A 15,912-nucleotide genomic window follows, 5' to 3' on the forward strand; every position below is an offset into this window, starting at 1 on the left:
CACCTCTTCAAGGTCATTTCATCATCATCATCATCTACGGCAGACTCCAGATTGGTCTCCCTGCCTCCAGAGTGAGGTTCTGAAACACAAATCTGACCCTGTCACTTCCCTCCTTAAAACCTTTCCACGGCACCTAACATCCCTAGGACAGACACTAAACCCCCGCCATAGTTTACAAAGCCATGTGGCCCCTGCTTAACTCTCCAGACTCGTTTGTTAACCAACCACACTCCTTGCTCAACCCTGAAGTAGAAAAAGAAAAAAAAAAAAGGTGGGGGGTAGTTAAAACCGAAGGGTTTTAAGTTTTTCAATAAGACAAACTATTGTCAGATTACAAACCCGAGGCTATTAAACACTTCCACTAGCTTTCAGTTTCATGCAAATTCCATAGAATACCAACTGCAATAATGATGGAAAAGGTCTCGAATTCTGACTACAGATGCTACAGACCTTACAGGGGAAAAGCTTAGTTTTCATTGAACATTCAACAGGCTGTGTTCTCTTGCCTCCTGGCATTTGCAGAAGCTGTTTCCTCAGCCCAGAGCATTTCTCTTCCATCAAGTGTCCATCCATGTTTCTCCTCAGGAAGCCTCTCCTGCCCTTCCCTAAACTGGGCTGGAAAGTGCTCCCCAGCAGCTGGTTCTTCCCACCCCTGGATTCATGTTCCTGTAGCCTGACAGCATTTCCGGCCAGTCTCCCCCACTGGACAACAAGGCCCAAGAGCAGGGGCAATGTGTTACTTAACTATCACATATCACAGCCTTGGTCCCTAGCACAGAGGGGCCTGAGTACATGATTGGTTAAACTAATGGAAAGAACAAAGTCAACTTGGGAATTCTGATGGTTGTACTGACCCTTCTGTGACTTGGTACCATTGCTCAGAATTGGTCTGACAGAATATTTACATTAACATATTTAAAAAGCTTTGTGTTCCGGGGCTCCTGGGTGGCTCAGTTGGTTAAACGACTGCCTTCGGCTCAGGTCATGATCCTGGAGTCCTGGGATCGAGTCCCGCATCAGGCTCCCTGCTCAGCAGGAAGTCTGCTTCTCCCTCTGACCCTCCCCCCTCTCGTGTTCTCTCACTCATTCTCTCTCTCAAATAAATAAAATCTTTAAAATAAATAAATAAATAAAAAGCTTTGTGTTCCTATTGAAGTTTCATTGGAATTTGAAGCCTGAAAAATGCCAGTGGAAAAGTACGCTAGGTATGGGTGAACCTTACATAAATCAGAGCACCCTTAAGGTCCAGTGTGGTGCAACTGTCTACCCCAAAAACAACCAACTTAGAGCATTACTGCTTGGACAGACTAGAATTGCAAACACGACATCTAGTAAGCTTTTTCGAGTAATGAAGCAAAACACATTACACTTAGTAAAATGTATACAAATAGCAGCAATCCCCGCAAAAATTATGTTAATGGAGAAGCATCTGTCTAAAGTTCTCAAAGTCTCAACCAACATTAAGCACTTGTACCTTTTTTAAGATTTTACTTATTTGAGAGAGTGCAAGAGCACGCACACTAGAGAGCGAGGGGAGAGGAACAGGGGAGGGCGAGAGAGAAGCAGACTCTGTGCTGAGCGTGGAGCCTGACAAGGGGCTAGATCCCAGGATCCTGGGATCATGACCTCAGCCGAAATCAAGAGTGGAAATCGAGTCAGACGGACTGAACCACCCAGGTACCCCAAGCACTTTGTATTTGGATTAACAGCAGATGAAGAGAGATCACTCCATGCTCGAGCTGACCAAGGACAGTCAACTAGCTGGTAAAGGACTAACTAGCTGCTATGCTCTCAGTCCTTTGTTCTTTCCATCACAAGAGACCCCTTTCCAAAGCTTCTAAATTTATTATAGAGTATGAAAACCACTCAGAATCATGTTTGCTTTTCATACCGCCCTGCTATATCTGAGGATGCTAGATCTAATACTCTTCTTTAAAACCAAGTGTCCTAATAGTCTTATTTTTTTTCTCTTTCAGAAGTCTACTAATTACAGAAATTCTGACTGATTCAGTTATATTTAGAAGATAAAAATTTTAATCAGTGTATGTGTTCCTAGTATTTCACGCCTATCTTGCCACTTCCTTGTTCACTTCCTAACAATGGAGGGAATAAAGTACACATTGAGGGGTGTATGTTTCAGGGAAAAATGGCAGCTTCTAAAATAAACCGTTTAAGGGGCACCTGGGTGGCTCAATCAGTTAAGGGTCCAACTCTTGATTTCAGCTCAGGGTCGTGAGATCGGGCTGCATCAGGCTCAGCGCTGGGCATGGAGCCTGCTTAAGATTCGTTCTTTCCCTCTCCTGCTCTATTGCAATAAAATAAATAAAATTAAATAAACTGAAGTGTTTTTTTAAGTTTTTCAATAAGACAGACTATTGTCAGATTACAGACCTTAGACTATTAAGACCTTAGACTTCCACTAGCTTTCAGTTTCAAGCAAATTCCATAGAATACCAACTGCAATAATGATAGAAGAGGTGTCGAATTCTGACTACAGATGCTACAGACCTTACAGGGGAAAGGCTTCCTACATAGGCTGGTATTATGCAAGGATCAATTCAATTAGACTACATGGCCCAGGCAAGTAAAGGGAATGAAGGGAGCTAGCGCGAGAAGAGACAGTAGAAGGAACACTTCAGTTGTCCCTTCGGGCCACTTCATGAAGGGTCTGTAGGACAAAGCCCACACTCCACCTAAAAGGCAGCCAGCACTCCACTGCCAATCCAAGTGTATGAAACAAGGGCCAGATTTCCTTTTCCAAGAGATGCTCCAAAACCAGAGGTATGTGAAACTTTGGAATTTTAAATGGTGACAACAATTTTTAATATCCTCCATCCCAGCCCTCCAAAAAAGAAAATCCATGAGCAACCATCTACAATCTGATATTTTGATTCCAATCCCAGATTTGGAATCAAAGTAATAGCTCTTCAGGTCTTTGGCATATCAATGAATTTCTGCGCTTCACGGTCCTCATCTGAAAAATAGGGTCATAAACTTAAAACACAATAATACTTATTAAATACCTAAAACAGGGGCGCCTGGGTGACTCAGTTGTTAAGCGTCTGCCTTCTGCTCAGGTCATGATCCTGGGGTCCTGGGATCGAGCCCCACATGGGGCTCCCTGCTCAGCAGGGAGTCTGCTTCACCCTCTCCCATTCCCCCTGCTTGTGTTCCTGCTCTCGCTATCTCGCTCTGTCAAATGAATAAATAAAATCTTTAAATAAATAATAAATACTTAAAACCGGTCCCAATACAGTGTAAGCAACTAAACAGAGTTTCCTATAGGTGAAGAGTGGATATTACTAACCGTAAATTATCTGCTGCAATCTTCAAAGAACCTAATTGAAAATTCCAGGGAGGTAGAGTTCTCAGATTTAGAGCCTTTCAAATCCTGATTACTGAATAGTGAGTATTAAAGTCATTAGAAACCAAATAGAACCAGCAATAAAGAATGTTTAGCAATAGATATTTAATGAGCTGGAAGTGGCTCTTCTAATTAAGAGATCTAATAACTGTCACTAGTTAATGGCCACGGAAAGGCAGTAAAGTACACATTGAAAGGTGTATGTTTCAGGGAGAACAGTGGCAGAGTCTAAAATTAGCTGTTAAAACAAACCAAAGGGTTTTTAAGGTAAGTTTTTCAAATCAGATATACTTCTATTGTCAGATTATAGACTCTTGTCAAACACTTCCACTAATTTTCATACTGTTTTAAGCAAATTCCAAAGAATACCAACTGCGAGATTAGGAAGAGTCTGTTAAAGAATTGCTTTATTAATACAAAACATACACACAAACTACTGAGTGCTAAGAAATTTAAATATCTAAGTCATAGCAAACAGGTGGCAATTCAACATCCAGGGTCGACAGAATGCTTGGAGACTGCAACAGATCTAGAAAACAGGAATTTCGTATTCAATATCAGCAAACGCTTTAGTCATTGTCCATCTCAACACAGACATTGGTTGTCAATTTTACTCGTAAATTCTTATTTTCAACTTTGTCTAATGAATCCCTACCCCCACCCCAGCTAGACACACATACCCACACACACTTACTTCTTGAAATGTGGCTAAGATCCCAGAATTAACCTTCATTTGGAAATAAGTCTTAGACCTACCTGAAACTCTACTGTTCTTAGAGACCCAGGTAAGAGCCAACAATATCACTAACATAATTTATAAAATAGTATACGTTATCCCATCAGAACAAAAAGAAAACATACCGCTGATAGCTTTTGATCACCAGCTAGAACCGAGACTTCCAACCTTGGCAGTAAGAAGGTTTTGCCATTCTGTGCTATTGTGCTCAGGTGTCTTAATCCTAGATTAGCTTTGGGTAGAACTTAGAATTCTTGTTCCAAACAAGTTTCTTACACTTCAAGTCATAAGCTAAGAAGCTATATCCTAAATTTAATTTTGTTTCCTGTATCTAGAACTGTCCAGATTCCAGAAGGACTTAATGTTACCTGGGCATTTGGGACTGAAAACAATACCAATTGAAAGCAGTTTTCATTATTCTAAAACCTCATCTCTGAGGTTTGAAATAGAAATTACTCGTAGGCTAACCTTCTATATGATAATGGAAATATTATGACTCAAATAATTCACAGCCCTTCTAGAAGGGCACTTGTTCACTTACTCGACTCCCATGGTGAAGAGGGCATCTTCAGAGGTGAAGGGGGGCCCAGGTGCAACAGCTTCTCGAGTTCCCTCTCCTCATCAAGGATCATGAGAGGCACTCCACTCAAGGGGAGGCGTGCAATCTGGTGCTCTTCAGGCAGGTCAAAACTCTCAAAATCTGCCACAAAGACAAAAGCACTTTATCAGGGCAGTGGTTCTCAGAGCAGTCAGCGGCCCCCTGGGGGTCTGAGACCCTTTCAGTGGGTCTATGAGGTCAAACTATGTGCTCAGTAACATTAACATCTTCTTCAGCTGTGTTGACATTCGTGGTGATGGTACAAAATCAACAATGGACGGAACTGCTGTGTTTCAGCACAAGTCAAGGTGGTGGTGATAAACTATATTTTATAGTCCCTATACTCCTCAGTACCATTCACCTGCAGTAAAACATTGCCAGCTTCAGATCTCACTTTACCATCTGCAGTAGGAAGTATTAATTTTATTAGCTCTCAACCCTGAGGAACAGTGGTCTTTTTAGTATTCTGTACAATGAAATAAGAACACCATAAAGCACTTCTGCTGCATGCCAAAGTACCAGGTGAGGTCCAAGAAAAAAAGATTTGTGTGATTATTTGGTTTGCAAGCTAAACTAGAGGACTTTTTCCTGGAACACTGTTTAGTTGAAATAGCAATGGAAAGACAAACTGGTTACTCAGACTTGGGTATTTGTAGCACATTTTCTCAGAAGAATGAAAGAAGTCTATCACTTCATGAAACAGTATTCGTTGCCAATGATCATTTCAAGAAAAAAAAAAAAAAACCACTAGAATTTTGGAAAACTTATCCACAATCATTAGCTTGCCAACTTCCTAATACTTAGACCTTTCTGATGAGATCAGTGGTGACATTAATGAATGTGTGTTTGATATTGCATAATGAAACACTTTAACATTTGGATGATCTACATTTCTCAGTGAATCATTATTTCTAAATGATCAATGTGTGATAAATGCAAAAATTGATTCAAAGTGCAGAACAGCACAGTGGATTTTATTGTCAGAGTACAAAATGTTCACTGAAAGGGTTTCAGATTACATATTGCAACCATACATTCAGAAACTGCCACTTGTTGGGTTTTAGTGCGGTATGAAAGAAAACTCTCCACACTTATCTGAAAAGACTATTGAAATGCTCTTCCCTTTCTTAACTGCGTATCTGCATGAGGCCAGATTTTCTTCATGTACTTCAACCAAAGGAGATGCAATAGATTGAATGCAGAATCAGAGGAGAATCCAGGTGGTTTTATGTTAAGCCAAATTAAGCAAGTTTTCAAAAATATAAAATCATGCAATTCTTCTAAATGTTTTAGAAAAGTTATTTTATGTTAAAAAAAAGTTACCTACATTAATGTAATGGGTTTTTAAGGAATTCATTTTTTTATTTAAATTTCCTGCATTAGGGATTAAAATTGATAAACACCACACAAACAAAAGTTCTTTGGGGTCTTCACTAACTTTTAAGAGTTGTAGAAGTCCTAAAACAAATTTGAGAACTATTGGGTTAAGTAACACTCCTTCTTATAATCCAAGTGCCTTATTTCTTAGGATTATTTAAAGATTTTTTGGGGGGGCACCAGCCTGGCTCAGTTGGTAGAGCATGATATTATTGATCTCAGGGTCATGAGTTCAAGCCCTATATTGGGCGGAAAGGTTAAAAAAATTTTTTTAATTAAAAAAGAAAATACAACAAATTTTTGACAGTAACAAAAATAGAATTTAAATATGGATTCTTTCCTCTTTTCAAGGGGTTTAGCATTTCCTCAAAAGAAGGAAGATGGAAGGAGAACCATTATTTTCTGAAGTGTGAAAGTTCTCTAAAGCCTAAATACTAGGAATCAGTCTACTCTTTTCAAGACTACTAAAACCCAGAAATTAAAAAGGAATTGAGTGATAGGTGACTACTTAACCTAAAACCCCTCAATTATACGGTGCGCCCAAGTGGCTCAGTTGGTTAAGCATCTGCCTTCAGCTCGGGATCCCAGAGTCCCAGGATTGAGCCCCACATCGGGCTCCCTGCTCAGCAGGGAGTCTGCTTCTCCCTCTGCCCCTCCCCCTGCCTGTGCTCAGTCTCTCTCAAGTAAATAAATAAAATCTTAAAAAAACAACAACACTGAATTATAAAGGAAACCATAAATAGACAAGACTCCAGAGGAAAAAAAATCTGCAACATAATAAGGTTAAATTTCCTGTATCCACAAAAGCTATTAAGGAAAAGAAAAAAGGAAAGAAAGACCTATTATCAAAGGAAAACAAAGATACCAACAGGAAGTTAAAAAAAAAAGCTACAGAAGGCCAATAATCAAATATGCTCACTACACATACATGCTCCCCAATTTAAAACAGATAGTCACTGCCTTTTTGAGAAGAGTTTTAAAACATTTGCTGTTAGAGATTAGAGAAGCAGGCATCCTCAACCACTGTAGGTGGATTCAGTAATTTATGCTATTTTGGAGGGCAACTTGGCATATGTTTCCTCAAACACAGCATATTGCAGTCCTCCTTCCTGATCAATATGCACAAATCTACCTCATTTTCCTTAATGGTTAAATGGTAATCATTAGCATAGAAGCACTTCATTTTATCAAATCTTAATCACATACCATCGGAGACTCAGCAATCCTTAAAGTTTACTCCCCAGCTATCCTCACAAACTCACAACAATACAATTTCAAGAACTCTAACTGCAGAATTGTATTATATAAAAGCCAGCGACAACCTGGAGGTACAGAATGACTAAATGCCCTTTGGCTGAAAGGCCAAACAAAAATGCCAGCTTCCAGAACCACTCCAGTCCTTTGCTCTACCTCAGGATCTCTGCACACACTTAAGTGCGCTGCTCTGCCTTGCCCCCCGCCCCCCATAGCTTTTAAAAGGCCACATCATGTCACGTCCTGAGAGAAACCTTCCCTGCTCTTCCAGGTGAGGTTTAGATCCCCCTAATGGGCTGGTGTTCTCCTTCTCACACTTACAGTGAGAGGATTTTTTCAGTGTTTGCCTTTCCCTCCAAATTATGGGCTCCCTCAAGGTGGGGCCTGGCTTGTTAACCACTGCATCCAAAGCCTGGATACAGTAGCCTCTCCTCAAACTGAAGAAAATTAAAGCTTGAAAAGGTGCTTCTATAACAGAAAATACTTTGGATACATGTAGCAGGTTGAAGGAGTAAAAATACACACATTATCACAGACTATGTGGATTTTTTCAGATATTGTTCAACTTGACATTAAACTCACTTTTTAAAAGGCTTGCTAGGAATACGGTCCACTTTAGACTTGTTCAATGTTAGTGAACACATCTTATCTCCCTTATGTGGTAAGTATTTGAGGAAACAATGTTCTCTACATCTTTGCGCAAATTCCTCTTCTGACCTAAGATGTTCCTTACAAATAAATCCACCAACAAGTACTTTTATTCAAAGAAACCCAGATTCTTGGGGCACCTGGGTGGCTCAGGTGGTTAAGCGACTGCCTTCGGCTCAGGTCATGATCCCGGGGTCGTGGGATCGAGCCCCGCATTGGGCTCCCTGCTCCACAGGAAGCCTGCTTCTCCCTCTCCCACTCCCCCTGCTTGTGTTCCTGCTCTCACTGTCTCTCTCTCCGTCAAATAAATAAATAAAATCTTTAACAAAAAACAAAGAAACCCAGATTCAGACAGTCTTATTACAGTTTTGGGTCATAGGTCATATTCATATCCATATCAAATTAGACTTGAATTGGATTCTAAGAGACACTCAAGACTAAAGCATTTTTGTAATACCAAAAGAATACTACCTAAAGGATTGAAGGGAAAGAATTTTTCTATTTCTGGATAGGTGTCATCCGAGGCAGGAACAGAGCTTTTTGCTTTGATAGTCTTCTCAGTCACCTAAAACCACCCAAGAAAATATGAATTAGTGAAAGGGGAAGCCTTGTCAACTGATTAGAACAAAAGATCATAGTCTTCTTTAAGACATGTGACTGCTTCACCAGTTTTCAATTTCATGCTGACTTCTAAAAAACCATAATTCTTAGTTCTCATAATTACATACCAATACAATTCAGCAAGCAATTCTAGTAGCACGGTTCATGAGTTTAAGTCTGAAATTTAAGTATCCGCAGCTCTTAACATATGTCACCAAGTAGGCAGAGTTAATTCAGAGCTAATCAACTCAGTCACTCAACCTGTCAGAGAAAACAGCATGAGTCACCCAAATAGAAGCTAATCCTAGCAGCCATTTTTGGCTTTTGGAAGGGTGATTTCCATCTGTGTTTCCATCAGTGTTACCTTAATTATTTGCTTGGTTAATATAAATTGAAATATACACACTGAGTAAGAGTCAGCAAGAGACAGTCAAGGACTTTAGAAGCCTGGATAACTACCTAGTCTAAAATTGGCAGATAAGCAGTCTACCATAGCAGGCCAAAGCAGAAGCCTGCATATTCTTGATCCAACTTTATGTCATATGTGCATACCTAGAGGAAATCCTTAAAGTAGGGTTTCCCATACTTCAGTTCTCTGTCACATTCTCATTATTTTTGCCATAGCCTTGCAATACTTGAACTTAACATTTCTCTTACTCAGTTTTCTAAAAGATATCTTGTCCTGGGCGCCTGGGTGGCTCAGTTGTTTAAGTGACTGCCTTCGGCTCAGGTCATGATCCTGAAGTCCCAGGATGGAGTCCCGCATCGGGCTTCCTGCTCATCAGGGAGTCTGCTTCTCCCTCTGACCCTCCCATCTCATGTGCTTTCTCTCTCTCTCTTTCTCTCTCAAATTAAATAAATAAATAAATAAAATCTTTAAAAGATATCTTGTCCTAAACCACACAAGTCTTATTTTAATATAAAGTACTATTTTTTCCCTAATACATAGTAAAACCATTTATTTTATCAAATGAAGTGTAAGTCTACGTGCTGAGTCATCTTTCACAGCAAAGTCTCCTCAGTCTGGGATGCACAGACCTTCAGCTCATGCACACACACAAAAATCAACATGCTAGCAAAGTAAAGTACCTGGTGCTTGCTCGAGGAGGCGGGGGGGGGGGGGGGGGGGGATGGTAGCACCTGAGCTATTATATTAGCTCCCTGACCTCCTGCAAAGGACCCTCCCTCTCAGTACTTTCTGTATCCATAAGTAGATGCTACCAACCAAACCGCTTTGACACTAGTTAAGAGCAGGTGAGGCAAAAATATTCACCAGCTGCTTCTGAGACTTCTGATCTCAAGGCACAGAGGAAGACCACAGAGTATGCTTCCCTCCCCTTAATCTACGTTTGGTAGCCTCTATCTCCTTGTATTCACGAGAGAAAGCAAGGTAGGATGCCAATAGTCATTTTAAGAGTCAAAAGTGCTAGAGTGGGGGCGCCTGGGTGGGTCAGTCCTTAAGTGTCTGCCTTAGGCTTAGGTCATGATCCCAGGGTCCTGGGATAGAGCCCCACATGGGGCTCCCTGCTCTGCAGGAAGCCTGCTTCTCCCTCTCCCACTCCCCCTGCTTGTGTTCCCTCTCTCGCTGTGTCGCTGTCAAATGACTAAATAAAATCTTAAAAAAAAAAAGTACTAGAGTGTTTCAACAGTGACTTTGCAGCCAACACTTACCTTTTTGGCAGAGAAGGTCGGCTGCTTCTGTTTGAGAGATCCATTAGTCTTTACTGAGTTTTCTGTGGCTCTGTTGACAGTTCCCAAAGCCTTTCTGGCAACTTTAGGTAAGGCTGCTTGAGCATCAAACATTTTGCCTACATGTGGTGTTGAAACCTGAGATCTCCCATCTAAAGCTTTGACTGCTGAAGAAAAAGACTTACCATAAGATTAGGCAGGCAATAAACACCTGTGCAACTTGAAGGCTGACTGTGTATATCAACCTGGCCTCATTCTCATCCCCAAATTCAACCCCCACTTTTGACGGTGGCATGGCCGTATGCCCAACAGTACTTCAGTTCTGTACCCTCTTAAATAATCTAAGGCACTGAACATGAAAAAGAGACCCCTAACAAGCACGTTGCAATAGAGGTATTCGGTAATACCTGACTCAAGTTGCCAACGAAGTACACGGAATGCTTCTCCAACTCCGGGCCACGCCCACAATTGATTCACAATACCTGTAACTCGCTTTGCAGCCTGTATACTTACGAGGCCTAGACCCCGGCTTCAGCCCGTCCTTGGGAGCCACACGGGTGCCTGGTTCTCCATTTTCCTTATCAACAAAGATCAGGGTAGCCATTCTGGACTAGCTGCGGGTATGAAACTCCTATTAGACCCGGGGGGGTTAGGGAGGATGAGAGAAGCGAAGGTGTAGCACAGACCAAACTTTCTACCCTGGGCACGTCCACGTAAAAACTAGAGCTAAGGAGCGAGCGAAGCCCGTTCTTGAGCCAAAAGGCATTTAATCCAGCTCTTAACTCTTGAAGCCTACGCCGGAGGCTCTAAGTTCCAGAAGAGTCGGCGGTTTGGGGCTGGCACAGGTCCTGGTACTCATCAGAACGAGGGCTGCGCAAGCAGTCCGAGGCCGTGGCTCAAGGCGGCTCGGCGCTACAGACGACCCCGGGAAGCCCCAGCCCCCGACCCCCAGGCCCTCCGGCCTCCAGCCCACCTCCTTCCTCACGAGATCCGCGCGCCCAGCCACTCACGACCTCACCGTCCACCCACGTCGGAATCCACAGCCAAATTCAACCAAGATTCGGTCTCGAGCGCCCTCGCCGGACTCCGAGTTTAAACCACAACTCACGCCCCTATTGGTTCATCTTCCCAGGAGGCGGGACCGTGGGTGGGCGGAGGCTCCCAGAAAGAACCAATGGGAGGAACCCAAGCTACCGCGGCACCGCCTGGAAAGCTTTCCCGGGAAGTTTGTAGCTTGCTTCGTGGGAAGAAAAAAACCAAACCTGCTGACACCTTTACTTCTAGGTGTTGTTAACCTGCTCCTCACAGAGATAGAAAGGGAGTGAATATGGTCTTCAATTCCAGGAAATAAATGATTATTATGATATCAAGATACAGAGTTTGGGGTTTTTTTCCTGAGACACTTAGGTGGCCAGGAAGTTCTTAAATGAAAAGACTGTGGGGTTCAGTCAAGGCAAAGTGGGGACAGAACTATTTTCCTAAAGTCTTCAATTAACTATCTGCCCAAAGAGTAAATAGAGCAGATCAAATAAAAAAGTAGATGCAGCCCTGGAGGAAAGGGATTGCAGTCATTGGAAAAATGAGGAATTATGGATACATATAGTTGTATTTCAATTAGATATATGAAAAAAATACAGTCAAGTGCTAAAACAACTCAGATTCTCTCTAAAGAACTCTAGCAGAGCACTGGGTGGCTCAGTCGGTTAAGTGGCCTGCTCTTGATTATTGGCTCAGGTCAAGATCTGAGGGTCTTGGGATCAAGGCCCGCCCCCCCCCCCCCCCCGCCCACGCTCAGCGGGGAGCCTGCTTCAGGATTTTTTTTTCTCTCTCTCTTTCTCTCTCTCCCCCTCTGCCCCTCCCCCATCGCTCACAGCTCTCTCTCTCTCAAATAAATAAATCTTTAAAGGTTAAGAAGCAATGTAAATACAAACAGATCAAACAGCAATGTTCGAGTCTTTCTGTTAGGCTTGTGATTAAGAATGGACTGACTATTCCCTAACTAGAGAACTACCCTCAATATTTCAAGCTAGGATCCTGTTTCTATTATAGCATCAAGAATCTGGGTTATGAACAAAATGATGATCCTAAGGAGTACATAATTCAGGCTTCCTTTCAAATTCTATCATTTAATGGGACTTATTTTAAGCCTCTTAACCTTATGTTAAACCTCTGTATCTTAACAAAACATTCGTCACAGCTGCCTGGAAAGGCCTGGTGGTGGAGGGCACAAGAGGGAGAAAAAGATCTGGGGAATAATAAAAATAATAAAAATATAGACAAGGAATTCCAATTTCCAAGATATGGGGAGAAACTATGCTTGAAAAAATTAATGACCTTTTCATATTTCTATAGTAAGTGGAAATAGATTAAACAAATACAAGGTAAAGGAATAAAATCAAAAGACCAACACTGACCTACTCCCCACAGGTCACTAGATGCATTCTAACTTGTAGGTAAGTTGAGCCTACATTATTTCACAAAAGAATTAGCACTACACCTAGCATAGATGCAGTTCTCAATATATGTCAGTTCACTGGCCCTTTGACTGGCATTTCGGAACCAAAATTGGTTGAAGGATTAATTCATTCAGTAGGTATTTATTGAATGTTGATTAAGTGCCAGACACTGGGCTAGGCATCAAGGAGAAAAGATCCTAATTCAAGAAGGTAAAAAGGAGGGGCGCCTGCGTGGCTCAGTCGTTGAGCATCTGCCTTCGGCTCAGGTCATGACCCCAGCGTCCTGAGATCGAGCCCCGCATCGAGCCCCGCATCGAGCCCCGCATCGAGCCGGCTCAGTCGTTGAGCATCTGCCTTCGGCTCAGGTCATGACCCCAGCGTCCTGGGATCGAGCCCCGCATCGAGCCCCGCATCGAGCCCCGCATCGAGCCGGCTCAGTCGTTGAGCATCTGCCTTCGGCTCAGGTCATGACCCCAGCGTCCTGGGATCGAGCCCCGCATCGAGCCCCGCATCGAGCTCCCTGCTCCGCAGGAGGCCTCCCTCTCCCCTCTCCCCCTCCCCCCAGGAGGCCTCCCTCTCCCCTCTCCCCCTCCCCCTCCCCCTCCCCCTGCTCGTGTTCCCTCCCTCGCTGTGTCTCTCTCTGTCAAATAAATAAATAAAATCTTTAAAAAATAAAAAAAAGAAGGTAAAAAGAGCAAAAACCATGCACACCCTTATGGCCCCTTCCCTGCCCTTTTCCTTTTGTTCTCACCCCCCTCTTCACTCTCCCCCTGTATCTCCCGCTAAATATTTCAACTTTATCTGGCATCATCAGCACACAAAAGCGTTCACTTTGAAACCATAGCTGTACATCACCTACAGCTTCGAAGTGGGGATCCTCTATCTCCTAAGGTCTTCGGGTGCAAGATTTGTATCTCCCCTGGTTAAGTCTTCCCCTTACAACAGGAAACACTGTGTCTCCCAAGGTCAACTGTATGCTTTGACCACCCCCTCTTTGAAAGATTATTGTTTTGTCACCAGTGATGCCCCAGACCCGCTTTACTACTCCCTACTCTTACTAGATTACCCAATTAGTAAACACTCTCAATTTATCACAGCACCTAGATCCTAATCAATCCCAGTTTATTCTAATCCTGATTTACAAACAGCAACCCATCTAGAACTGACCCCTTGCTTCCCTATACTCTCCTCTGAATCTTCCAGGGGGAACCCAAACCTTACAAAAGGTTCTTCCTTCTCTTCTAGTACACGTATGATTCCCCTGGGAGATGTGTTCCCTAGCTGGTTGCCTGGGAGTGTTAAAACAGGCCTCACCACTTCCAAGCGGATTTCAGGAATTGTTGAAAGAGATGAAAACAAAAGGGTTTTGGGTTATTCAGAGACTATTCACTAACTATTCAGGCTATTCTCTAACTCTTTCTGTTCCCTCACCTATTGCCCTGCAAAATCAAAATTAGTATTTACATTCCTAAACTCTAGGCCCTGCAAATCTTTAATAAGAAAAAACTTAGATTATATTGTGAGAGGCTTTGAGACAAGGATGTAAGCTATTTTCACTTTTACATGTTTTTAAGATTTATTTATTTGAGAGAGAGAGCATGAGGCGGGAGAGGGGAGGAGCAGACTCCCCACTGAGCAGGGAGCCTGACTTGGGGCTCAATTCTAGGACTCCAGAAGCCGAAGGCAGACGTTTAATTGACTGAGCCACCCAGGCGCCCCTCACTTCTACTTCCAAAAGCAACACATGATGGAGCACCTGGGCGGCTCACTCGGCTAAACAACAGTCTTGATTTCAACTCAGGTCATGATCTTGGGGTTCCAGGATCGAGCCCTGCAATAGGCTCTGTGCTAAGTGAGGAGTCTGCTTGGGGATTTTCTCCCTGTCCCTCTGCCCGTCCCCCTGCTCACCCTCTCTCTGTCTCTCTATAAATAAATAAATACATAAATGCGATACATGATATCTTGAAAAATTTTAAAAATGACAACAGCACATAGAAGAAAAAACATAAAAAATTCTACCAAAATTACTGCTTTTTTCCCAGTATTTTGTCTTACTTCATACATGTACTTTTTTTTAAAGATTTTTATTTTTTCTTTTTGAGATAAAGAGAGAATGAGCAGGGGGGAGGGGCAGAGGGAGAGAGAGAAGCTGACTTCCCGCTAAGCAGGGAGCCCCAATACCAGGCGCGGGCTTGATCCCAGGACTCTGGGATCATGACCTGAGCAGAAGGCAGACATTTAACCAACTGAGCCACCCAAGCACCCTCATACTTGTACTTTTTTTTTTAAGATTTTATTTATTCGTCAGAGAGAGAGTCTGCATGCACAAACAGGGTGTGTGGCCCAAAGAGGAAGAAGCAGGCTCCACGCTGAGCAAGGAGCCGATGGCTGGGGGGGATGGGGGGTACTGGATCCCAGAACCCTGGGATCATGACCTGAGCAGAAGGTAGAGCTTAACCAACTGAGCCACCCAGGCCTCCCCATACATGTACTTTAAAAGGAGGGTTGGGGGTTGCCTGCGTGGCTCAGTTGGTTAAGCGTCTGCCTTCCACTCAGGTCAAGATCTCAGGGGCCTGGGATCCAGCCCCATGTCGGGCTCTCTGCTCAGTAGGGAGTCTGCTTCTCACTCTCTCAAATAAATAAACAAATCTTAAAAAAAAAAAAAAAAGAGGGTTGGGATGTCATAGATACTATTGTTTTCCCAAAATAGAAATTGTTTTATAGTATTTTTTTTGTAATGATAAAACACAAGATCACTTCGGTGCAGAATGTCAATTACCAAATAGTGCCTTATGTTCTCATAGCATCTGGTATTCCTTTCACAGAGACTTTTTACAACTGTAAATTATTTGAATAATCACTTTAGTGTCTTTTTCACTCTGTATGATGTAATTTCGAGGAACTAAAGACTCTTTTTACTCACCACGCCCCCAGTGTTACGCAGTGTCTGACTTTTTTTAATTAATATGTCACGAACTTCCCCATTCATTACATAGTTCTGTAGAAAGTCTTAAGCTGTTGTGTGTTCTCAGTACTTTCTTTTTTTTTTAACGTCCTAAGATTCTGCAAAAAACATTTCAAACTTCTAGAGCAGCTCAAACTAACCCCTTTCTCTTTCCCGAGGTAAAAACATCTCGCGATAACAACATCGCGTGGGACCCTGAAGCCCCCCCCCAAAATGTTAGTGCGC

At 42.6% G+C, this 15,912-nt stretch overlaps 1 protein-coding gene across 7 annotated transcripts; it reads right to left on the minus strand.

The window, feature by feature from the left end:
* Positions 1-3,756: 3,756 nt before the first annotated feature.
* Positions 3,757-11,364, minus strand: PTTG1 (PTTG1 regulator of sister chromatid separation, securin). Of its 7 annotated transcripts, none has more exons than XM_028106618.1 (6): positions 11,285-11,364; positions 10,780-10,880; positions 10,249-10,433; positions 8,449-8,542; positions 4,642-4,800; positions 3,757-3,893 (listed from the first exon to the last, which is right to left on the minus strand). In XM_028106618.1, exons 2-6 carry the CDS (start codon positions 10,868-10,870, stop codon positions 3,817-3,819), a joined length of 606 nt encoding a protein of 201 aa, XP_027962419.1. In that variant the 5' UTR covers positions 10,871-10,880; positions 11,285-11,364; the 3' UTR covers positions 3,757-3,816. The 7 variants fall into 7 exon arrangements, with proteins under 7 accessions (XP_027962419.1, XP_027962425.1, XP_027962418.1 ...); XM_028106624.1 differs by having other exon boundaries at positions 10,249-10,430; positions 11,240-11,352; XM_028106617.2 differs by having other exon boundaries at positions 11,240-11,352.
* Between the last annotated feature and the right edge of the window lie 4,548 nt (positions 11,365-15,912).

The sequence above is a fragment of the Eumetopias jubatus genome, unplaced genomic scaffold (genome assembly GCF_037043125.1).
Source record: "Eumetopias jubatus isolate StellerSeaLion01/CBP00866 unplaced genomic scaffold, mEumJub1_p1.0 scaffold_5, whole genome shotgun sequence".
NCBI classification, from domain to species: domain Eukaryota; kingdom Metazoa; phylum Chordata; class Mammalia; order Carnivora; family Otariidae; genus Eumetopias; species Eumetopias jubatus.